Consider the following 26,495-nt stretch of genomic DNA (forward strand, 5'->3'; position numbering starts at 1 on the left):
AAAACACAAAAAATAAAAAGTCTTTTGCACACTTCTGTCATTGGGCTACATGTGGGCTACATCTGGGTGATATTTGTGCTAAATTTTGGCTCTTTTGTCTCTGGTGGCCATCTTGAGAGATTTATTACTGCAGTCTCCTCAGTAGGAAATGCTTTCAATTTTTTACTTTGATTCCATCAAGAAGGTATTCAGATATGTCACACATTTGCCATAAATTCTGAATGTTAGCACTCTAGTTGCTCATTAGATCACTATAGTAAAGCTACTGCTCACCAGGGAAATCTGCTAGTGGTATTCAAAGTGCATGTTTCAGTCTGCATGTCAGAATTTTTTAATGAAATAGAAGAGGATTTGAGAATCAAAATGTGCCCTAATTTTTCTTTTTGCAGCACTAATCATAATTTCTATGGCAAAATGAACCCCCTCATTTTGTTCCTTTGCAAATTAAATGTTTTAAGTGTTACCACTTTATTCCAATCAAGATGGCTTCAGGTGTGCCATACTTTTGTCATAAGTACGACTGTCAGCGCTTTAGTTGTTCTTTAGAACACTCTGGGACATTCTGTCATTGGGCTATACTTGGGCTACATCTGGGTGATATTTGTGCTACATTTGGGCTCTTTTGTCTCTGGTGGCCATCTTGGGAGACATATTTGTTATGAAGTTTCCTAATTTCCTCATTTACCACAGTCTCCTCAGTAGTAAATACTTTCAGTTTTTTACTTTGATTCCATCAAGAAGGCATTCAGATGTGTCACACATTTGCCATAAATTCAGAATGTTAGCACTCTAGTTGCTTATTAGATCACTGTAGTAAAGCTACTGCTCACCAGGGAAGTCTGCTGCTGGTATTGAAAGTGCATGTTTCAGTCTGCATGTCAGACTTTTTTAATGAAATAGAAGAGGATTTGAGAAGTCACTCAAAATGTGCCCTAATTTTTCTTTCTGCAGCACTAATCATACTTTATATGGCAAAATGAACCCCCTCATTGTGTTCCTTTTTAAAGTAAATGTTTTAAGTGTTACCACTTTATTCCAATCAAGATGGTTTCAGGTGTGCAATAAGTTTGTCATAAGTAGGACTGTTAGCGCTCTTGTTGTTCTTTAGAACACTCTGGGTAGCTGCAGTACAACACAAAGGAATCAACTGACAGTCTCTGCCCTTGTTGGATGTAGATGTTTTACTGAGAATGTCAGACTTCATTCTCACATGACTAAGAAAGATAATGTGAATTTACAGAAAATATGCTCTCAGTTTAGCTTGTAGATCACCTTCCAAACCTCTGTGGGAAAAGCATGAGAAAATAGTTTTCTCTCAAACATGATTCATGATATCCCAGCAGAAGGTTTTTTCACATTGTAAAATCACCTTAGAACACACCACAATTCCTAAAATGAGTATGGTACCATCAACAAATGATTTATAATATAACTAAAGTCTTAAAACCTATTAACTGCAATGCTTTTTAATGAGGTGCTATCATGTATATTGATCCCAAGATGGCTGCCAACACTTCTTGGATGAAGTGCTGACAGCCAATCAGATCTCACGATGAGATGTGCGGTTAGGCTCCGCCCAAATTTATATTATTTCTTTTTCCATTAATATTTTAAAAACTACTGAACGGATTTTCACCATTTAACAAAAAGGGTTCTTTCTGGGCTACCTTTTTGCCAAATTTGCTGTAATTCCATTCAGCAGTTCGGGCTGTAACCGTGTCTAAAGTTTCCTATGGAAAATTGCATGGATAAAACACGTTTTGGGACATCACATTTTTCTCTGCCCCCGCATCACCCCGAAACTTTCAAGATAGGAGCGGACCGAAGCAGAAAATTTCGCAAAGATTCGTCAATCAGCGCCAAAGTTATTGGGAATAGAATGTTGCGATTTTCCCATGGTAACTAGGTCCTAACTATAACTACCTACTGGCGACCACCAGTGGGTAATATATAATCTCTATCTCTGACAGACACTATACTGAGTTTAATTAGCTTGCTATTCTATGCAAGCGTTAGGACTCTCAATGTAGTTCCTATGATGCAGAAGCTAAAGTTATGTACCTAATAATAATAATAATAATAATAATACCTGTAGGTATAGTTCTGCATAGTAGGTGTCTTTATTGAAGTCCTAAACACCCTCCCTTCTCTCCGTCTGTCAGGCTGTAAAATATTCTTGTCCTGTACTTCCCATAAAAAGAATTGACTCTACAGGCAAACCGTCGCTGCAGTGCATTGTGGATGGGGTTCCTCTGGGATTCTTAAAGATGCAAGTCACATTTTGTGATTTCTTGTGTTAGCCTATCAGGCTGTTTTTTCCTGTTCTTTCTATGCTTTCAGGCACAGTCCCTTTTCTTATGAAAAAGTGTTGTAAGCTTTGCAGTTCATCTGTCCTGCAGTCTTTATTAACATGCTTCTGGAAAATACAACCATTATAAATCAGTGGTTCCCAAAATGTTTCGACCCACGGCTCCGTTGGCCTATTGGCCACATCTCCCACTGTGTTACTTTTTTTTGGAGGGTCTGGAGGATTGAAGCCAGGCCTCAGAAGTACTTTCATTTTTCTCCCTGAAATTAATTGGGATGAACCTAATGAAGGTATTATAATAATATACGCAGAGTGTTTCTTATTATTAAGGCTTTACCTCTAATCAAATATTTGTAGTTACACTTTTTTGCCCATGCCTTTTGAGAGACCCCTCTCAAACTTTTTTAACCAACTTACAGTACTAGATAGCACCCCTATGCACGTAGGCTCCATTGCCAAAGTGTTTCTACGCTTGAAGAATATTTGCAGGGACTTCTACCCATGTCATACATGCCAACGCACCTGTCTCAGCAAGGTGACTCGTGTTTTTTTAAACCAAATACAGCTTTATATTAGCTGTCTCCGTCCTAAAATGCCCCCAACTCATTGCATGGTTGTTAACAACCACAGGGGCTGTCCCAAAACCCCGACAAGCAGTTATAGCATCAAACAATCGGTTCAGGGAGAGCAAAAATACCTTCCAAACTATACGTGGTCTAACTCAGAAAGAAATAGGAAAGGGAGAGAAGGGATACGAAGTAAATGGAAAAGCCTATGGAACAACGTAATCAGTATCACAAAAAATATTTTATTATTTAAAATCATTAAAAACAACTACGCTCAAGACAAATAATGCTGGTATACATAAAGAAACATATAACAAAAACCAGACAAGTGGCACATAAAATCTTTACATAATAAAAAAGGAACAACATAGACATAAACACAATGCCCTTAATAAATTTAGACCACAAAGAAACGTCGACGGCGTTTCGACCGCTGCTTGTTTTAAGCGGTCATCTTCAGGACAGAAAATTGCCTGAGCGTTGAATATTTTAAAAACTAAAAGAAAATACTAGTTGTTTTTAATGATTTTAAATAATAAATATATTTTTTGTGATACTCATTACGTTGTTCCATAGGCTTTTCCATTTACTTCTTATCCCTTCTCTCCCTTTCTTATTTCTTTCTGAGTTAGACCACGTATAGTTTGAAAGGTGTTTTTGCTCTCCCTGAACCTATTGTTTGATGCTATAACCCAACTCATTGCAAGCCAAATAAATTTCTCAGATTTTTTTTAATTAAGACATTTTGTTGTAAACTGCCCTCTTTCTTGCTTCCAAATGTTGGCATTATGCAATATATTGTGTTTTACTTACCTGTTCTAGTGGAGAGAGCCTGCCTGTCTAGAAATGTGTATGTACTGGAGGAAATGTGTAGTGGAAGTACCTACGGTTCAAGTACACATTTCAATACTTAACACTTAGTGTGTTTAAGAGGCAGGACAACTTTATTTTCCTGATAACTTGCAATTGTGTAAAATGCATTTGGAAAAAAACTAAACTAACAACGAGTCTAACAAAATAAATCCGGAATCTTATGCTTTGGGATTGTTGGAACGTGGAGATCCAGTAAAATATGGAGGCCATCTCCCTAGATATGCCATCAATTAAGACCTAGGTTTACAACTTTAGGCATGTCGCTTACAATTCATCAACCTCATGCGATTGTCTAATTAGTTAACTTCGACTTTAAATGCTTTAAAGTATTTGGTGTGCGGCTCCCCTGGCTAGTTGACGGTGCACCAGGGAGCCACGGCGTACAGATTGGGAACCCCTTCTATAAATGAATGAAAAATGACTTTCAGTGATGGACACTATACAGATCTTTTCCTGGAAGTTCTACATATATTGAAGGTGTTCCGGGGTCCGCGCAGGCAGCACAGAATTGTTCGAGGTTTATGACTTGAGTGAAGATACCTACGATGCAAAACAGGTTACCTTTTTTATTCCCTTAGAGCAGGACCATTTATTCTGTCTGAAATATCAACCCTTGCCATGTGCCAGTTATTAGGAGCTAGAATAATATGTATCAGTCTTTGTCCAAGCATTACACCTTGGACACTTTTGTTGAAAACAATTTAGAGTAATTTTGAGCTCACTTATACTCTTGCGATGTGTAAGCATTCATCTGCTCCCAGTATGCTCTGCTCATGGTTAGGGATAAGATGTTTGCCCCAGTATTGGGACTTTCATAGATTCCCATGCTTTTGTATCATTATCCGTCGTCGGAACGGGAGTCTCGGTAACAAAAATAACATAGCAGTAGGCACCAAAGAGAAAGAAAAAAGGCCTAGGCCTCATTCCCTTTTGTAGCCCATCACTCTCTTTGTGTAAAAGAGACCAAACTTAGGCATCAGCCAATCAGAAGAGCCTCACCCCTTAGAACCCTCCGGAAGGAACCTCAGAGCCTCAGATTTTCTACCGCACGTTGTGCTTAGGGTGTCTCCTTTGAGGTCTGCTCAATCTACTCTTCAGGAGTTTATTCTTCAACATTTTTCTTCAGTTTGTCTACTGATCCTTCCAGGATGTCTGAGAAGAAGAAAGCCCTTTTCAACCCATGTTCCACTAGTGGTAAGAAAAGGCTTTTCATTGAGGATAAGCATGAGGATTGCATCTACTGCCTCTATCCTGACCACAAGGCTGCGGACTGTAAGATCTGCCGCACCTTTTCAACTAAGACCCTCCGGGACCGTGAGGGTAGGCTTCTGACATGGCTCCAGAAGTTGAAATCCAGGAAGGATACTGTCTCCAGTGACAGTGAGGATTCGGCATCGGCATCTTCCTCAAGAAGGTCAGTGAAAAGGGGTAGGGGTTCCCCTTCTCCTTCTGTGGAGCGTCCTTCTAAGGCCTCAAAAAAGACCCCCACTGAGTCTGAGAGCCAGGGTCCAGGCAAATCTCCTCACCAAGGTGGAAAGGAGAGGGTAGGACCATCTACGCCTTCTGAAGGGTTGAAGACTGATCCAGCCTTCAAGAAGCCCTCTTCTTATTCTTCTGACAGAAGTTCCAAGTCGTCGACGAAGAAGACGTCGTAAGAAATTGAAACAGAAGCTGAAACTGGTTCTGTCGACGGGCTCGTCGACGGGACAATCGACAGCAGGATGGTCGACGACAGATACAACAGCGTCGACGAGGGACTCGCCGACGACGGCATAGTCGACGAGAGTCTCGACGACCGCAACATTGACGACGACGACGGCTGGGGTGTCGACAGTCTCATCGTTGACGGCATCGACGACGCCCATCTCGTCGTCAAGTGTTTTTGTGTCGACGACGGCTGCATTCTCAATTCCGTCGACTATTTTGTCATCGGAAAAGAGTATCACAATTTCCATGACCAGGATTACCCCGGACATGACATCTCCCAGGAGGGTAACCCCTTTTCCTCCAGCTCTACTGTTCGATGAGGACGAGTCCGAAGAGGAGGATCAGGACTCATATGGCTATGCCAACAGCCCCTCTCAACTGCTGGTTAAATGCCAGGAAACGGACTCTGAAGGAGGATATGACCAAGAGGAGGGCTATAAACGTCATGCTGCCCAACCACAGCAATACTCTGGTCAAGAGATGGTTACTGTACCATCATTTTTCCTACAGGACCTGCATAAAATGCTGCAAGATTATAAGTCTAATGCTGCACAGCCTGCTCCAGCTCCTGTGGCGCACGGCATGCCTGTCATGGCACCGACCTCAACGGCTGTTCCTGTATCACCACCGCAGGTGTCTCTTCAGCCACTGACATCGACTCCACGGGAGCCTTCCAGACCTGCTGACACGCATGATGATTCCTCGAAGGAGGATCATGCTTCGGAGGGTAGAGAATGATCAGGCCTCTGAGTGGGATGAATGTCATTCCGGACCCTCCATCTCCATGTCAGGATCCGGTGGATTCTCCACCTGCAGATATCGGAGGTTTTCATCAGCTGATGGAAAGAGCGACAGGAAGATTCAAACTGACCATGCCTGCGGTGTCCTCCGAGTGTTTCTTGTACGATTTCAAGGAACCTTACAGAAGAACAAGATCCATTCCAATAGTGCAACATCTCTGGGATGAGGGCCTTAAGGCTATGAAAAATCTAGCGACGGTGGTCCCTGTGATACGCGTCTAGATAAGAAGTACAAGGCGCCTGATGATGGTCCAGCTGCCTTGACAGGCCACCTGAAACCGGACTCAGTAATTTCTCAGGCGGCGCAGAGAAAATCCCGCAACCCCTCTGCACCGTTAACAACTCCTCCGGACAGAGGGTAGGAGATTGGACAATGCCGGGAAGAGATTCTCGTCCATGGCGAGTCTTCTTGTGCGAGCAGCTAATGCCCTAGCAATATTGGGCAGATATGACTGTCAGCTTTGGTGTGAGGTCGCACCGTTCCTGGACCAGCTACCTCCAGAAGCGAAAGCAGAAGCAAAGAAGGTCTTGCAAGAGGGGAAGGCGACATCGATGGAGGTCATTGACTGTGCCATGGACATTGCCACGACGGCTTTTCGTTCTTTGGCAGGAGCTGCGTCCTTCGTCGCCAGGGGTGGCTGAAGGCAACCTTGTTTCGACCCGAGATCCAAAATAAAGTCCTGTATCTTCCATTTGATGGAGAGGCACTGTTCGGGAAACTGATTTGATGACACTCTCCAAGACATCAAAAAAGACACTGAGACTGCAAGATCCTTGGGTACGCTCCAGTACCGTAAAACACCTTTTAAAGGATCCAGGGGTAAGAGTACGAACTACAGAGGATCTTACCAACAGCAAAGATACTCTTCCTATGGTTCAAGTTCACAGCAGTACCGCCAGCCTTACCAACAAAGGCAGGGCCAATCCTCCAATTACTCAAGGCCTAACAACAGAGGAAAGCAGGCTCGCCAGGGACGCGATGCGTCCAAGCGCCAATAGCGGCCTCCTGGCTCTTCCTACTGGACCCTCCTCCAAGAAGTCATCAGTTGGAGGCAGGGTATCAAAATACCTTCAGAATTGGTCCAAGATAACATCGGACCGTTGGGTGCTCAACATCATTCGAAAGGGCCATACCTTGGAATTCACCCAAATCCCACCAACAAAGCCCCCCGCAGCCGTTCCATCGAGACACCTACGACTTCTGAGGCTCGAAGTTCATCAAATGCTCCTCAAGGGGGCTATAGAGCCGGTTCCCTCCGACCAAACAGGACATGGATTCTATTCCAGATTCTTCCTGGTCAGGAAGACGTTAGAGAAATGGCGCCCCATTCAAGATCTCAGGGAGCTCAACACCTATCTCCTCTCCCTATCTTTCCGGATGGTTTCCCTTCAAGACATCCTGAAGTTGATCAATCCAGGGGATTTCATGGCCACTCTCGATCTCGAGGATGCATACTTTCATGTACCGATTCACCCTAGCACACAGAAGGTTTCTACGGTTTACAGTATCCAAGAGCCACTTTCAATTCAGGGTTTTACCCTTTAGTCTTCGCTCAGCCTCGAGGATTTTCACGAAGGTGCTGGCACCGGTAGCGGCATTCCCACGAAGATATAATTTTCAAGTCTTCCCTTACCTGGACGACTGGTTGCGGAAGGCTCCGTCCAGGGAAGCAGCGCAGGACGCTGTTCAGGCTTGTACAAACCTATTTTGCAATCTGGGACTCACGTAAAACAAGGACAAATCTCTGGTTCCATCCAGGAAGGCACGATTCCTGGGAGCTATCCTGGACTCAAAACTTTCAAAATCTTTTCCAACCCTAGAAAGGCGGAGAAAACTTCAAACCATGGCTCTGGACCTACGAAAAAGGTGTCTTTCAGTTCGCCGCTACAAGTCTCTGCTAGGGCTAATTTCATCATGCATACCCCTGGTTCCTCACTGCAGGCTGCGAATGCGGCCTCTTCAGGAACAATTGGACATCCAATGGAAACAGGTGCACGGATCATTCGACGACAAGGTGACTGTCACCCCGACAATGCAGAGAGCGGCCCTGTGGTGGGCAGACCAAAGCAACTTGTCCCTAGATCTATCCTTTGTAAACGATCCGTCTCCTCAAGTAGTGACAACGGACGCGTCGTTGGATGGTTGGGGAGCAGTGATGCAGCACCTGCATGTCAGTGGCCATTGGTCTCTGGCTCCACATCAATCTACTGGAGCTCAGAGAGATAAAACTGGCTCTTCAAGCTTTTCTCCCACGTCTAGGAGGTTCACAAGTTCTCATCAGGACGGACAACACCACGGCCATGCATTATGTGAAAAAGGAGGGAGGAACCATATCTCTCCCGTTGTCACAGGAAGCTCAGGAAATCTGGGAATGGGTTATCGTTCACGGAATGTCACTACAGGCAGAACATTTGACAGGGGTTTTGAACGAGAATGCCGACAGACTGAGCAGGTTATCATCAGTCAGTCACGAGTGGGAGCTAAACCAACAGGTTCTAGAAGAGGTATTCCGCCAGTGGGGCACACCGGCGATAGATCTCTTTGCCACGCCGTCCAACAAAAACTGCCAGTCTTATGCAAGCAGGCTTCACCACCGCGGATCTTTGGGGAATGCGCTTTCGATAGCCTGGTCAAGAACATTTGTCTGCGCCTTTCCCCCCATCCCACTGATCCCGAGACTGATCAGGAAGTTCAAGGTGGATCCTTGCAGGATGATCCTGATAGCCCCTGCTTGACCGAGACAGTTCTGGTACACGGAGCTCCATCTGTTGTCGCTAGCTCCGCCTCTTCCCTTGAGGCTTGTTCCAGACCTACTCATAATGTCAGAAGAACAGGTTTGGCATCCGGATCCACAGTCATTACACCTGACAGCATGGCTCCTGAGCAGTGAGAATTTATGAATCTCCCCATCTCGACCGAAATGAAAGAAGTCCTCTCCCAAGCGAGAGCCCCTTCCACAAACAAGACGTACCGCCTCAAATGGAAGAGATTTTGCATTTGGTGTAGGAGAGAGAAGATTGACCCTTTTTCTTCAAAACCTCATCAGCCTCTGCCTTATCTCTTGTCCTTGGCTAAGTCTGGGCTGGCCCATTCTTCTATAAGGGTACACTTGGCAGCAAATTCAAGATACAGACGGTCGGAGTCCGGACCTTCTTTGTGGTCTTCCAGAATTATTAAGCAATTTCTAAAAGGCTTGTTTAGGGTCTATCCACCAGTGAGGCCTCGGCCTCCTACTTGGCACCTGAATCTCGTCCTTACTCAACTCATGAAAAGCCCGTTTGAGCCAATTCATCGTTCAGACATGAAGTTCCTGTCATGGAAATTGGCTCTCCTTCTTGCCCTCACATCGGCAAGATGTGTTGGGGAATTACAGGCTCTCACAATCCAAGAGCCTTTTCTACAATTCAAAAGAAACACAGTTATCTTGAGAACCAACCCAAAGTTCATACCCAAGGTACCCTCGGACTTCCATTTGAACGAGCCGGTTATTCTTAAGGCTTTCTTTCCTCACCCGGCTACACCAGCGAAGAGATCGCTACATTCTCTGTATGTGCAGCGATGTTTGAAATTCTATTTGGATCGCACCAAGGGATTTCGGAAATCCTCACAATTGTTTGTGGCTTTTGGTGGTCCGAGAAAGGGTCTCTCTCTGTCAAAGCAGGGAATTGCAAGATGGATTACCAGTGCCATCCTACATTGCCATTCTGCAGCAGGTAAACCACTGACTGGCAGGGTTCGGGCACATTCCACAAGATCAGTGGCGTCTTCAACAGCCCTCTTCGCGGGGGTACGGATAAAGGACATTTGCAGAGCTGCTACTTGCAGCAGTGTCCACACCTTTACTAAGCATTACTGCTTGGACTCCTTGCAACAAGAAAAAACTGCAGTGGGCCAGGCAGTCCTGAGGAACCTCTTCCACTAATTGGTGAGCTTTCCTTTCTATCCCACCTTCCGTAATTTAGCACATTTTGTATCTTTGTCATGTTGGCTTTGCAGTGTATACTACGACACAAAATTTGGGTTTTATATTGCTAACTGCTTGCTACTCTGATACAAAAGCATGGGAATCTATGAAAGTTCCAATACTGGGGCAAGAAAACAAGTTACTTACCTGTAACTTTAGTTCCCCAGTATTGGTAACTTTCATAGATTCCCATGCGCCCGCCCACCTCCCCCGGGGAAAGCTCAGCCTTCAGCAGAAATGGTGGCTACACACAACGGCTACGAAAATCTGAGGTTCCTTCAGGAGGGTTCTAAGGGGGGAGGCTCTTCTGATTGGCTGATGCCTAAGTTTGGTCTCTTTTACACAAAGAGAGTGATGGGCTACAAAAGGGAATGAGGCCTAGGCCTTTTTTCTTTCTCTTTTGTGCCTACTGCTATGGTTTTTTTTTTACCGAGACTCTCATTCCGACGACAGGGAATGATACAAAAGCATGGGAATCTATAAAAGTTACCAATACTGGGGAACTAAAGTTACAGGTAAGTAACTTGTTTTCTTTCAGCTTAAGCGGTGGCACTGACCTTGATGCATCATACTGGCAGCTAAACCCGCCGTTTATTGTTTGCTCTGCAATTTGGCTACTGGATGCAGAGGCACTGCGGGGGCTGAGCTAGATCTAATTTGACACTGAGCAGCTATGGTGGCCACACCAGGATTGGTCTACTAATGTTGGTGTGCTCCAGATGCATACTAACATACATTGACTCGTGCTCTGAGTCTCACTCACACTGGTGCAGTGCAGGAGTGGCAACAGCTAGGGATGATAAAGGACGCAGTAGAAAGACTGAAAACAAAGAGACAAAACAAGAACCAGCAAGAGTTATTTAGAGGTAGGGAGTGTCTGATGATGGATTAAAGATGCATGAGGTAGAAGCAAGGTTACAAGCCTTAATAATCGTTACTCCAACATTCAATAGCACCAGCCACAGGCTTTTGAGCAAAACCTTGCCACGCAGCTTATTGTTTAACAAATTAATCACTTAAAGTGACTTATACTATGTTGTGATGATTGGACAAACCCTGTGTGTAAGCGTCTCACTACTGCTGGTTGACACTTTTGTTAGGACAATCTTTCTCTCCCACTCGTACACCCATGTCGACATTAAGTGGAACGATTGCAATGTGAAACAGAACCACAATAGCCATACGTCCCAAAAATAATTTTAGTACATAGGACAGTTTGTAACATTTAATATTACTTCTCTCAGAGGACAGGTACATCAATCATGCCTTATTTACAATTCAGTGAAAAGACAGACTTCCTCCATGATGATTATAATGATTGTGTGTGTGTGTGTGTGTTGGAGTAAGTGGTACGTCCATAAGCTTGCTGTCTGTGTCTTATGTAGAGGACACCTTTGACCAGTCCCAGCTTTTTTATCCAGCGGCACTTTGTATTCCCAGAAGTAGACTGATGTTGCATAAACACTTACGGAGTATTGTGGTGATTTAAAGCAATTTCTAGGCCCAAAAGGGTGTTGTATCGGCCATTTATTTAATTTTATGGGTAAAACGTTGTTGTATTCGCAATAAGATTTCACACACAAAGCATTGAAAAGTCATATTTAAATAAAAGTAAGCTTGGCAGTTTTGAATATCACGGACTAAAAATCCACAAAACAGCCGATTTCCCAGAAGACTAGTTAAACTGCATAACGTATGGCGGGTCTTTCTGTGTACTTATGCAGGAGGCTGCCTTTTCCTGACAAGAATTCAAAATATCTCTTAAACTAAGAATTTCGTCCATCTCAAATTTTTCACACTATCAACATGTCCAGTTTGCCAGTTGGGCATAGCACAGGAACATATTGTTCCTACCCTTCCTTTTTTTTTTTAAGACAAAATGGGCTTGTTGATAGTTGTGAAACATTTGAGATGGGTATTTTGAATTCTTGTCAGGAAAAGGCAGCCTGAAACAATATGTTCCTGTGCTATGCCCAACAGAAACCACTATAAACCAGTAGTGTCTGCTGGGTATAACACACTACAAATGCACAAAACATGAGGAGCCCACTTTCCTAGATAAGACAAGTTCAACAATGTTTTTGAAGCCAGAGTTGAGAGAGGTGCAAATGCAAGTCCTTCTGCTTGCCAGGCCGGGTCGCCCCCACGCTCCTCCTGCTCCTGTCCTGATTGCTGGTTTCCTGTTTGCTGGTCTCTGCCGCCACATGCGACCCAGCCGCCCGCACTCGCCTTTTCCCGCCGCTGCCTCCCTGCGGCCCCGCCAACCGATTGGGCCCCCCCCCCCCCGCTCCCGCCACCCAGCAGACCCTCCCTCCCGGCTCCCTTCTTAAGGGGACATCGTCCTGACCTCGGGAGCGACCACTGTGCTTTGCCAGGCCGGGTCACCCCCACGCTCCTCCTGCTCCTGTCCTGATTGCTGGTTTCCTGTTTGCTAGTCTCTGCCGCCACAGGCGACCCAGCCGCCGCTGAGCCGCCCGCACTCGCCTTTTCCCGCCGCTGCCTCCCTGCGGCCCCGCCAGCCGATTGGCTCCCGCCACCCAGCGGACCCTCCCTCCCGGCTCCCTTCTTATGTCGCCTCCACGCACGCGCAGCGTTGACGCGCAGCGGGCGCGCCGATTGTGCGCCAAAGGCAAGCCCGTCTGCGCCCAGACCGCGCCCAGCGCCAGGACCCCTAGCCCCCGACGGACCTACGACGCCGCCACCCTCATCGCACTCAAACCCAACCGACCGAGAGCCTGCCACCGAGCCACCCCGAGACGCACCCACGGACCCTTCACCTGGGTCAGGCCTGCAAGTTCACCTGCCTCCGGACCTGCACCGCACCCGCCTAGCCAAGCACCAGCAGCAACCACCTCAAGTGCATCCTGCTCTATACCCGCTCCATCCACAGACACGCCATCGAACTTTGGAACCTGCTTGACACAACCTCACCAGACGTCGCCTTCCTCACGGAAACCTGGATGAACGCCTCCTCAGCACCCGACATCGCCATCGCCATCCCAGACGGATACAAGATCATCCGGAGAGACCGCGTCAACCAGACCGGAGGAGGCATCGCCATCGTACACAAGAACACCATCCGCATCACGACCGACTCCAACGACACCTTCACCACCGCCGAGTATCTCCACTTCCAGATGCACACCGACCCAAAGACGACCCTTAGAGGGACCCTTGTCTACAGACCCCCGGGACCACGTACACAATTCAGCGAAGACATCACGGACTTCATCAGCCCGCACGCCCTCCGCTCCGCTGACTACATCCTCCTAGGGGACCTCAACTTCCACCTGGAGAACAGCAAGGACCGCAACACCACCGCCCTGCTGGACAACCTCGCCAACTTCGGACTCAAGCAACTGGTCAACACCCCCACCCACTACGCCGGCCACACGTTGATCCCGTCTACTCAGCCAGCAAGCACATCACCTTCAGCCACTCCACCGGACTTCAGTAGACCGACCACAGCTGCGTCCACTTCAGCTTCAGAAGAACCACGACTCACCACCACCCGCAACAGGTTCCTCGCAGGAGCTGGAACAAGATCACCGCCGAGCAGCTCACCACCTCCCTCAGCCAGAACCCACCCGCCAGCACAACGGACCCCAACGAAGCAGCCCGCAACTTCACACAGTGGCTGACCGCCTGCGCCGACGACCTCGCGCCACTTAAGAACCCGCCCAGCAGAAGCAAGAAAGCCTCCTGGTTCACCGACGAACTCAAGAACTCCAAGAAGAACTGCCGCACCCTCGAGAAAGCCTGGCTCCGCGACCAGACCACAGACAACAAGACCGCCCTCAAAGACGCCACCCGCAAGCACCACCAACTCATCCGCACCACCAAGAAGAAATCACTGAAGGAACGACTGGACAAAAACGCCCACGACAGCAAGGAGCTCTTCAACATCGTCAAGGAGTTCTCCAATCCCAGCACCAGCAACAACGACATCACTCCTTCACAAGATCTCTGCGACTCTCTCGCCTCGTACTTCCACCGCAAGATCGCCGACATCCACAACAGCTTCGGCGCACCTTCCACGCACCCAACCGGCGAACCAACGCCCCCCACCGCCACCCTCCGCACCTGGACCACGGTGACCACCGAAGACACATCCCGCACGATGAACACCATCCACTCCGGTTCCCCAACCGACCCCTGCCCCCACCATGTCTTCAACAAGGCCGACTCCACCATCGCACCCCAACTCCGGGACGTCATCAACTCATCCTTCAACACCGCCACCTTCCCGGAGAGCTGGAAGCATGCCGAGCTCAGCGCCCTACTGAAGAAACCAACAGCGGACCCCACCGGCCTCAAGAACTTCCGCCCCATCTCGCTCCTCCCTTTTCCTGCCAAAGTCATCGAGAAGACCGTCAACAGACAGCTTGCAGCCTTCCTCGAGACAAACGGATCCCTCGACCCCTCGCAGTCCGGGTTCCGAGCCCTCCACAGCACCGAGACCGCCCTCATCGCAGCCACCGACGACATCCGAGCCCTGCTCGACAACGGGGAAACAGCGGCCCTCATCCTCCTGGACCTCTCTGCAGCGTTCGCCACCGTCTGCCACCGCACCCTAGTGCAACGCCTCAGCAACATCGGTATCCAAGAAAAGGCACTGGAGTGGATCATCTCGTTCCTCGCCGGAAGAACACAGAGTCCGCCTCCCCCGTTCCGATCCAAGGCCACCGAAGTCATCTGCGGCGTACCCCAAGGATCATCGCTCAGCCCAACCCTCTTCAACGTCTACATGAGACCTCTTGCAACCATCGCACGCCAACACAACCTCAACATCATCTCCTATGCCGACGACACACAGCTGATCCTCTCTCTCAGCCGAGACCCCGACACCGCCAGAACGAGCCTACACGAAGGGATGAAAGACGTCGCCGAATGGATGAAGAGCATCCGCCTGAAACTGAACTCAGACAAGACGGAAGTCCTCATCCTGGGACCATCACCCTCCGCCTGGGACGACTCCTGGTGGCCTCCCGCCCTGGGCACCGCTCCCAAGCCAACAGACCACGCACGCAACCTGGGCTTCATCCTGGACTCCTCCCTCTCGATGACCAGACAAGTCAACGCCGTCTCCTCATCGTGCTTCAACACCCTGCGTATGCTCCGTAAGATCTTCCGATGGATCTCCACCGAGACCAGGAAGACCGTCACCCAGGCACTCGTCACCAGCCGACTGGACTACGGGAACACCCTCTACGCGGGAACCACAGCCAAACTACAGAAAAAACTCCAGCGCATACAGAACGCCTCCGCCCGACTCATCTTGGACATCCCCCGACGCAGCCACATCTCCGGACACCTGAGGGACCTGCACTGGCTCCCCGTCAGCAAAAAGATCACGTTCAGGCTTCTCACCCACGCACACAAGTCTCTCCACGACCTGGGCCCCAAGTACCTCAACGACCGCCTGACCTTCTACACACCCACCCGCCAGCTACGCTCTACAAGCCTCGCCCTCGCCGCCGTACCACGCATCCGAAGAGCCACCGCCGGAGGAAGATCCTTCTCCTACCTGGCAGCCAAGACATGGAACTCCCTCCCCATCCTCCTCCGGCTGACACAGGACCACCTCGCCTTCAGGAAACAACTCAAGACCTAGCTGTTCGAGCAGTAGCAACCCCTCCCCCGAGCGCCTTGAGACCCTTCCGGGTGAGTAGCGCGCGATACAAATGCCATGATTGATTGATTGATTGACTGCTGACGTGGTAACAGCGCATTAAGATCAAGTACAGACCCAACCTGGGCAGACAGTAATTCTACCCTTCTCCCCCATGCCCACTTACAGTACCAGATTGCATAGTAAATGCACAGAAATGCAACCGATCAGGCGAGGTAGGTCCCAAGAGTGTTCCATCATCCCAGATACTGATGCCAGCCTTGAAAAACAAGAAGAGTCCCAGACTCCTTCCACTTCAAATGCAGGTTCTCAGTCCACTAAAACCATAAGGAGCGGCAAGCTCCAAATAAGAACAACCACCATGGCTAAAGGACCTGACATGAGAGGCATAAAACAGTTTGGGAATGCACCAGAAAAAAGGAAGTCATATCCCTGATAGCAACAGAATTAATCAGTTTTCAGTGAAAAATCGTCATAAAACCAGGACTAAGAAGGAAGAAAGTCAAAAATACAGTGTCTCCACATATAGCATATACTGTAGATGGTGGCACATCCTTGTGTCTTTGTAAGTTATATCTTGCCATTCCACAAAGATTAGAGGTGTACGAATATGCATTAATAAAAACTATGTTGTATACAGGTGGTATGTCAGACATCACTCTGCAATGAAAATCTTTTTGATAGAAAATTGAGTCATTCCTGTAGCAGGGTGGACAGTTGTATTCTGTGCACCTTCAACCACATAAATTAGGGATTTCTGATTTCAGAAAAATGCTATAAATAGTGTTCCAATACTTGATTTTGACTTTCCTTCTGATTGATGCTAACAGGTGTTAACCAGACATAAGCTCTTCTTTGCCCTTTCCAACTGTACAGAATTCAGTTGTATACTGAAAACCATATAATCTGATATAAAGATATGTGGTGAAGAATGCCGATATTGGGTGTTCGAAACAAAAATATGTTCCATACGAGTCTCTTTAGAAATTGTCTTTGAGTTACCAGAAACCAAATGTTCCAATAAAGTTATTATCTGCCAAATGGCACTGTTAAAAAGTTGTGAGCCAGGGCTTGAGATGCCTAAAGGCCATGGATGAGAGCTCTTAAAATAGGCACATATCCGATGAGTGCCCTGACATACAATTTGTCTTTGCAGCAAATGAATCTATGAACAGTCCCATAATATATGTGAAGCCGCATGGCAAAGAAGTAAAGTGTCATGGCATCAATTTAGGATTTCTTCCTGAAGATCCCTAGCTGCCATGTATAAGGCCTTGGACTTTAAGAGCACATATACTTATTACGTAAATCTTTTATCTTCTGCACGGATATATGAGGAAAATGCAGTTCCTTCATCTTTGTCCAAAAATGAACATGCAAGTCCCATTATCTCAGTAGGATGCAGATTAACTGATGGGTGTGAATCCTTTGTAAAATTTTGGGCCAGCCATCAGCCACTGGGCCCAGGTACTTTGAATTTGTATTGGAAAAAGTAGTAGTCCCAAAGTTCCCAAAGTAGTGTATGAACGTTGATATTGGCATTACACTTGCAGGCTTCTCTAATCAGTCCCAATTTTCCGAAACAATCAAGCTGCCGGTGTTGTTTTTCTAGTCCAATACTAAAAGTCAGCTATCATGGTTCTTTCTTTTAGTGAATAGTTCCGTTCCAAGCAGAACACTAATTGAAGATTGGATGTCCCTAAATAACTACTCCAATAGCTCTGTTGAGAGCATGATAGAGAAAGGAGGGCTGCTGAAAATCTGCTTCGTAGACTGCATCTGAGTACCAAATAGCCAGAGCATTTACTTTAGTTGTAATTAATATGGAAAATAATGTAGACCTTTGTGTTTTCCCTTAGAGTCCAAATAATTAGGTACTTGCATTTAAAATGCGCAGCCTATTGGTTTTGCTGATGCATGATGTTTTTGTTTTGTTTCCATAAAATAACAGCTTGCCTTCAGCCTTTGAGAGGATTCATTTGTTATTTTCCATTTAACTTTGTAATGTGGAGAATGGTTCTTCCAGAGCCCAGATGGTTGTTTGAGTAGCAGAGCGTTTGCTCTGTTAAGAGTAACATCATAATGATTCTAATAGCACTGCTGTAATTTAGTTGCGGATAAAGATTATGGTTAAAGTGAAGTGTCCTCTGCATCAAAGGGGTGTTTTAACACGAATGGCCTAACTGCAATGTATGTGTTTCCTAAGTTCATGCCTAAAGGGGGATTTGAAACTCTGTCACATGCTATGCCTTTTAAAGTGTAGACCTTGAGTGCATCACATATGCAAGCTAGAAGCCATCGTGAAAGTGTTCATTAGTGAGGGAGTAGCCAAAGAAATGGACTCCCTGACTCACACTCCTTGTATGGATTTATTATCCATTGCTTTTATGAACCCGAAAATTAGAAAAACGTAGGTCAGACCTAGCAAACAGTTGCTGCATGATTGACTTTTGCATGTTTTAAATAGTAAGGTGAGAGAAACATGGACAACTTGACCATGGATAGCAGGGTGGTTTCCTATTGCTTAGATGAGCAACTAGCTAGAGGTGATTTGTAGCTGTTCTCCAGGAGAGTTACATGAACAGCTAAGAGATCCTCTCTTGTGAGTGTTTTTTATGAGACCACATAGGGCTATTAGATTCAATCAGCTTTATCTGCTCTGTAGAAGTTAGCATCTAAGGCAACTAGTGACCTTTATAAACTGTGCCATGTGATAGTCAAAAAATGCTTGGTGTATGTACTTTTTGTGGACTGAGTAGATACTGAATCTGACTTATTTTTATGCTTAGCTAGTTGACTTAATATAACCAGAATCTTTTGGAATTGTATTTAAATGTATACTGATCTCAGAATTACAATATAAAATATGATAATCTTTATGTATAGCTACTATGTTTTAGTAGAGTTTTATAAGAAAGCCTATATATCTGGTCTAACTTGTTAAATGGACCACCAAAACTAACTGATGTCCCCTGATGTACCAATTGGGAATTTTGATCTGTTAACATTTTTATAAAACTTTCAAGAGGATTTTTATCTTAGTAAAGCAATGTGTTTTTTGTTTGGGAAATAGTGTATAGTATGTGTAATGTTTATTATCTGACAAAGACAAGTATTACAGATGTTTTTCTTTTTGTGCTAGCAACAAGAGAACTGTAAATATTTATTTCCTTATTTTCAGATTAATCAGAATACATCATCAATCCATTGGTGAAGTTAAAGGTGATCAGGTGTGTATAGTATGGCAAAAAGTCTGCAAGTAAATGGTGGATTTTATGAGTTACATGTCAGCACTTTTAGTCAAACTATGGAGTCTGAGCTGGAAATTTGAATTGTTGGTGGTTCATTTATAACCAGTGTAAACTGCCAATCCCTAGGTTTAGTTTGAAAATATAAATAAAAGAAGGAATAGGTTTGTGTTAATTAATCAAAATCATTACAAATTACAACTGTCAGCACCTTGGTAGACCCAAGTACTTACCAAAGCACGCCATACGAAGACCAGAATAGAAATAGAGAAGAGCAAAATGCCAGGAGGACCTTACCCTTCTAAAAGTTCTCCTCTTCAATTGTCATTACATCATCACCACAGCTAAAGCCATCTACTACAAGACCACCATCAATGGAGTAATCAACAGAAGCAAAGCCCTATTTATCGCCGTAACAGAATCAGATCTTACATCACCAGTGCATCCACATCACCACCTATGCCCAGCCACCATACCACTAACTTTTCATCTGTCAACTCTGTTCACCACACAGACCGTTCCAACATCCTGAACTTATTCAAAGCCACCTCCTTAAAGGGTAGCATCCCTTGCCCCAGTATTGGAACTTTCATAGATTCCCATGCTTTTGTATCATTCCCCGTCGTCGGAATGGGAGTCTCGGTAATAACAAAATACCATAGAGTAGGTACAAAAGAGAGAGGAAAGGCCTAGGCCTCATTCCCTTTTGTAGCATATCAGCATCTTTTTGTAAAAGAGACCAAATATTAGGCATCAGCCAATCAGAAGAGCCTCACCCCTAGAACCTTCCTGAAGGAATCTCAGAGCCTCAGATTTTCGTAGCCGTTGTGTGCTAGAATCTATGAAAGTTACCAATACTGGGGAACCAAAGTTACAGGTAAGTAACTTGTTTTCTTGCCCCAGTATTGGAACTTTCATAGATTCCCATGCTTTTGTATCAGAATAGCAAGCAGTAAACCATCATAAACACATTTTGTAAATAAGTACTGTATATCATCACAAAAGAAATCACAAAATGTGTTACCACTGGAAGGTGGGATAGAAAGGAAAGCTCACCAATCACTGGAAGAGGTTCCTTAGGACAGCCTGGCCCACTGCAGCATCATCCTGCTGCAACGACTCTAAGCAGTAATGCTTAGTGAAAGTGTGCACGCTGCTCCAGGTAGCAGCCCTGCAAATGTCCTTGATATGCACCCCCGCAAAGAGGGCTGTAGAAGATGCCACTGACCTCGTTGAATGAGCACGGATCCTGCCCACCAGAGGTTTTCCTGCTATCTTGTGGCAATGCAAAATAGCACTTGAAATCCATCTGGAGATCCCCTGTTTGGACAGAGGAAGACCTCTGTTCCGACCGCCGAATGCAATGAACAACTGCGTAGACTTACGAAAGTCCTTGGTCCGGTCAATGTAGAATTTGAGACATCGTTGTAAATCCAGAGTGTGCAATGTTTTTTCCGCTGGAGTGACTGGGTTCGGAAAAAATGTTTTTAGAATCACTGGCTCATTTAGGTGAAAGTCTGTAGGTACTTTGGGGATGAACCTGGGGTTTGTCCGCAAGATGACTGTGTTCTTTTTGAACTGCAAAAACGGTTCCTGGATAGTAAGGGCCTGCAATTCCCCCACTCGCCTTGCGGAAGTGAGGGCCAAGAGCAAAGCTAGCTTCCATGACAAGAATTTCAGGTCTGAGCGGTGAATCGGCTCAAAAGGACCCTTCATCAGTTGAGCCAGGACTAAGTTCAAATGCCACGTCGGAGGAGGAGATCTCACTGGCGGAAAAACCCTGAACAGGCCTTTGAGGAATTGCTGGACAATTCTTGAAGACCATAGCGAAGGACCAGAATCCGATCTTCTGAATCTCGAAATCGCCGCCAAGTGGACCTTGATTGTAGAATGGGATAGATTAGACTTAGCTAGCGAAAGTAGGTAAGGCAGGAGTTGATGAGGTTTTGAGGTGAACGGATCAACCTTTTCTTTGTTGCACCAAATACAGAACCTTCTCCATTTAAGTCTGTATGTTCTGTTTGTTGAAGGCGCTCTTGCCTGGGAAAGAATGTCCTTGATCTCCTTGGAAAGAGGGACATTCATGTATTCTCGCTGGTCAGGAGCCATGCCGTCAGGTGTAATGACCTTGGATCTGGGTGCTAAACTTGTCTTCTGGACATTGTCAGGAGATCCGGAACAGCTTCTAGACCTATTGGAGGAACTAGCGATAGCAGATGGAGCTCGGTGTACCAAAACTGTCTCGGCCATGCCGGGGCTATAAGGATCAGCTTGCATGGCTTCGTCTTCAGTTTCCTGATGAGGCGTGGAATCAGGGGAATTGGCGGAAACGCATAAAGAAATCTCCCCGTCCAGGCTATTGAGAGGGCATTGCCCAATGAGCCTTGATGGTGGAACCTGCTGGCGTAGGCTCGGCACTTCTTGTTGGTTGGCGTCGCAAATAGGTCCACCTCTGGTGTGCCCCATGTTTGAAAGAGCCGATCCAGAACCTGTTGTTTCAGCTCCCACTTGTGACTGACAGAAGTGAGTCTGCTCAGTCTGTCGGCGCCCTCGTTTAGCGCCCCTGGTAAGTGTTCCGCCTTTAGAGAAATTCCGTGAAGAATTGTCCATTCCAGAATCTGTTGAGCCTCTCGCGACAAGGGAAGTGATCTCGTACCTCCTTCCTTGTTCACATAATGCATAGCCGTGGTGTTGTCCGTCCTGACTAGCACCTGTGAACCCTGGAGACGCGGAAGAAAGGCTTGAAGCTGATGCCTAATATTTGGTCTCTTTTACAAAAGAGGCTGATATGCTACAAAAGGGAATGAGGCCTAGGCCTTTCCTCTCTCTTTTGTACCTACTCTATGGTATTTTGTTATTACCGAGACTCCCATTCCGACGACGGGGAATGATACAAAAGCATGGGAATCTATGAAAGTTACCAATACTGGGGAACCAAAGTTACAGGTAAGTAACTTGTTTTCTTCTCCATCATGAAATCTTTGTAAGGAGAAACCCTCACAGCGCTCCTCCACATTGGCAATACCTTATCCAGGACACCTTCCCGGACAGCCTGAAGACCAGACCCTGCTGAAAACGCCTACACTGGATACATCAAATAGCCTACTTAAAGGCTATCAATCAGGGTCCAGTTAATGCAGCAGTATTGAAATAATCATGCTACTCCAGGTAGTCAACATTGCCTCTTCTTCAACAAACACAGTGACCCTTTTCTCCTGGTGTTACTCAACCACTCTGCAGCTTTTGAAAGTCAACCATCCAGTATTGATCCATGTGATGAAATATCACAGACCTCATTGGCACAATACTACAATGGTTCACATCCTACCTCACCTACCAATGGCAACTCATTCAGATAGGAGCAACCAAACCTAGACTCTCCTAACAGGCTTCACAACTCAGCTGACAGAAAAGGCCAAACCCCTAAGATTTACCCTCAACTCATACATCTCATTTAAAGAACACATTGCCAAGCAGTCTAATTCCAACTATCTGTCCTGAAAAATTATATTTGTGGCATGCGTAGCTGTAGATCTGCATGCTCTGCATACTCTTACCATCTAGTGTTGGACTCCGACGAGTGAAACGTATTATTTTTTTCTAAGAAATGTTTTGAGTCACGAGGGATAGCAATTCCTCCTATGACTGGTAATGCGCATCAGGATCGGCTCCATTTTTAGATTGTTTTCTTCCGCCATCATGTTTAGCCGTGCATTGATAAAGCATGGGGTTAATGTCTCTTGGTGCTCTTCGTCGCCTTTCGGTTCTTCCACTCCCGTTGGCAAGAGACCATTATTTATGTTTTGGGGAGGGGGTGGTTTGCAATTGGTTCGCCTCCATTGTGGTTTTGTCGTTTTTGTGTTGGGGATTACTTCAGTGGCTCACCCCTCTGGGGGCCTTCTCATCGCCCTTTGGCCTTGAGAATGCACAGGCCATGATGCAAAGGACTCCCTTTCAGTACGGTGCACAGTATCACTCAAAATACTCCTCACTGGAGCATGAAGACGCCTCCTGTCCTGCTTTTTCGCTTTCCAGTACAAAAAGACTCCTGAAGGGGAAGCAGAGGCCGTAACTTATGCTGACCAGCCACTTTCTTTCAGCCCATAGCTGAATTCTCCCTTGGACTCCAAGACCGAAGACCTGCAGCCCCAGCTGGGCTACCGTCAGAAAACATCAACTATACGGTTCCACAAATTGATTCACATTGACCATCCCAAAATGTCGAACACTGCCCCTCTGGGGGTTGGGCTTCGAGCCCACAACCCAGCCAGCAGCCCACAGGTCCGCCACTGCCTCCCACTGCCTCCCAGCCATGGCCACCACTGTCATAAGGCTTTGGAGCTGACTCTGACTCCACTCCCGGTGCTGAAATAGCCGCCCAAGATTGAGCCTTCCTGTTATGCTATGTTATATATTTGATAGAGCGCGACAGCTGCCTCAGCAACGAGGCGTCCCAGCGCTGAAACCATAAAATAACCAGAACAGAAAGGAGGGGAGGAAGGATGCAAAAGGTTAGGACAGTGGGAACAGATGGGTTTTAATTGCCTTCCTGAAAGCGGACAGATTGTCCAGGCAGCGAATGAAAGGAGGTAAGGAATTCCATAGTTTTGCTCCCAAAACTCTGAAGGAGCGGCCCCCAACACGGCAGAGTTTCGTACGCAGAATCACCACCAAATGTTGGCCCGTGGACCGCAGGTCGCGTTGAGGGGTATAGGGTACTGAAAGCGGTCAAAGAAGTTCAGGGCCATTATTCTTGAGAATTTTAAAAGCAGTGGTGAGGGTCTTAAATTGAATTCTAGATTCAACCGGGAGCCAGTGAAGTCTTTGTATGGTGGCTCTAGCAGAGCACCTCCTGGGAAGACCCACAACAGCCCTGGCCGCTGAGTTCTGTATCCGTTGAAGCCTCGCTATTTCTGTTTTGTTGGCGCCTAAAAGAAGAACACTAGCATAATCCAACCGAGAGAGGATGATGGATTGGATTATGAGCTGGCGCGTTTTGGAGTCGAAGAAGCCAAGTATAGGATTAATGCTTCTCAGCAGGCCCACACAGGTAGCGGCCACTTTTTTTGTGTGGGTTTGGTAACTCGGCGAGGAGTCCAGCCAAACCCCTAGGTACTTTACCAGAGTTTTTGGGGGGTGGGATGGGGCCCAGCAAGGAAGGCCACCAGTGATCGCTCCAACAGCTGGAGTTTTTTCCGAGGAGTAACACCTCCGTTTTCCCTGCGTTCAGCTGTAAGCAGTTGCCTGCCATCCACTGAGCAACTGCAGCTAGGCCATCCCTGAATCTCGAGGCTGAGATCGGGGGGCCCTCAGTGAGAGTGATGACAAGTTGAGTGTCATTGGCGTATGACACCAGCGTGAGGTCCCACTCTCTGGCCACTTCCGACAGAGGTTGCATGTAAAGGTTAAAAAGGGAAGGGCTGAGTGCAGAGCCCTGGGGGACTCCTTGGCCTATGGAGTGAGGTTGGGAAATGAAGGGAGGAGCTGAGACTCGGAAGGATCTGTCCGTCAAAAAAGAACGGAACCAGTCAAGGGCTAGATCGCTGATCCCAATAGCTTCCAGGCGTCTAAGCAGGATGGTATGGGAAACCGTGTCAAAGGCTGCGCTGAGATCAAGCAGAATCAGCGCCGCACTCTGACCGGCATCCAGTATCCTCCGAAGATGTTCCGTGGTGGACAAGAGGGCAGACTCAGTACTATGACCTGGTCGGAACCCATTCTGGGATGGGTCCAGGATGTTATTTTGGGCCATGTGATGTGACAGGACATTATTAGCATAAGCTTCTGCAAGCTTCGACACCCAGGGGAGTAGTGAGATGGGCCTAAAGTTTTCCGATTTAGAGGGGTCCAATGTAGGCTTCTTAATAATGGGGGTGACCCAAGCTTGCTTCCAGCAAGTGGGGACCACTGCTGAGGAAAATGAGAGATTCAGAAGCGTGGCCAGTGAGGGCAGAAAGAACTCCAAAGATTCAATAAATTGAGCCGGTCTCATGGGATCTGACGGGGAGCCGGACTTAACCTTCCTACAGAGTTTGGCTAGATCACTGTGGGAGATCTCGGGTAGAAGTGGTAGCTTGGTGCCTTTAATAAAAAGGTTGGAGGATATAATAGAATCGGAGGAGTCCTGTGGGAAGGTACTGTAGATTTTCCTCACCTTTTCGATAAAAAAGGTGGCGAGATCCTCGCATTGCTGTGCGGAGGTAATGCAAGAGGCTGGATTGCCGCCGTTTTTAAGTTTTTTCACCAGATTGAAGATGGTTTTTGTGGGGTTGGAGCTGGAGTTGATTTCTTTAGCGTAGAAAGATGCGCGGGCCGCGCGTATGGCTTTGTGGTATAGTTTTAATTTAGACAGGTACAGGGCTTTATCCCTGTCTTTAAACTCCTTTCTCCAGTTGCGTTCGGCTACTTTAGCTTCTTTCTGCAAAAGTTTCAGATTGTCATTGTACCACGGGTTAGAGGGGGAGCTACGTCCTCAGCAGCAAATACTCTCTTGATGGCATCAGGTCCCTAGACGCCGATGCTAAAGGACTCTTCAGAGACTAAACAATACTCTGCGTCAAAACCTTCTTCAAAGCCGAAACCTACTTCGTCATCCAGTTCACCAACAACTTCCAATTAATTCTGCAGCGCCTACAGGAAGAGTTGGACACTCAGCAGAAACAACTTTTTATTCACGACCAAATGGGCAAGATTTCTGGAAAACCACCAACAAAGTTGCTGAGGACTCTTTCTCACAAAAGGAAGTTTACTTTTGAGGAGCAGCTCTCTCTGGGATTCTCACCATTTCCAAACCCTAGGAAATGCCTTGACAGGGGAAGTAATCCTCTACCCTCTCGGCACCTGTTCTTCCTTCTCCTTCTCCTCCTCCACCACCACATAGGCTATCTTCACCAGAGGGTTCCACACATTCATCTTATAGGGGAACAAGAGGCATAGTCCTTCAGAGTTTCTAGGCCCTTATGTAGTTCCATATGACCCTGATCCCTGGTATGATCCTTGGGAGGAATATAACGCTCCCCCCTGATGAAGCACGGTTTACCAGCTTAGGTTTATTTTTAAAACACCATACTCACCTGGGCCCATAAAACATTCACACAATAAGCTGGCAATCCTGCGCTAGCGATCAGGGTTCAACTTTACGTTATAATGAATTATATTCATATACCATTTCTTACCAATACCTTAGTTTCAATTTCCTCTGGTCGATAGATCAGGTTGTTAGTATTATAGGCATATATAGCAATTTACCTTTTTATCTGAATGACCACAGACTCTGGAGAGTTTTAAAACCTTTATCTGTGCAAAAATTCTGTGAGTCAAATACCAATACATGTCAAACACCAAACTTTTCAAGGAGAAATAATGATTTAAGTAAAGACTTAAAGACTTAGTAAAA

General features: G+C 46.5%; 1 protein-coding gene across 3 annotated transcripts in view; it reads left to right on the forward strand.

Moving 5' to 3' along the window:
• Window positions 1-26,495, forward strand: part of TPST2 (tyrosylprotein sulfotransferase 2) — a 423,271-nt gene that overhangs the window by 380,666 nt on the left and 16,110 nt on the right. For all 3 annotated transcript variants that reach the window (XM_078667306.1, XM_078667304.1, XM_078667305.1), the window contains one exon: window positions 19,033-19,081. In XM_078667306.1, coding sequence (XP_078523432.1) covers window positions 19,033-19,065 — 33 coding nt within the window. In that variant the 3' untranslated portion in view covers window positions 19,066-19,081. The remainder of the gene's footprint in view (window positions 1-19,032; window positions 19,082-26,495) is intronic.

Source organism: Lissotriton helveticus, chromosome 11 (genome assembly GCF_964261635.1).
Source record: "Lissotriton helveticus chromosome 11, aLisHel1.1, whole genome shotgun sequence".
Taxonomy (NCBI): Eukaryota; Metazoa; Chordata; class Amphibia; order Caudata; family Salamandridae; genus Lissotriton; species Lissotriton helveticus.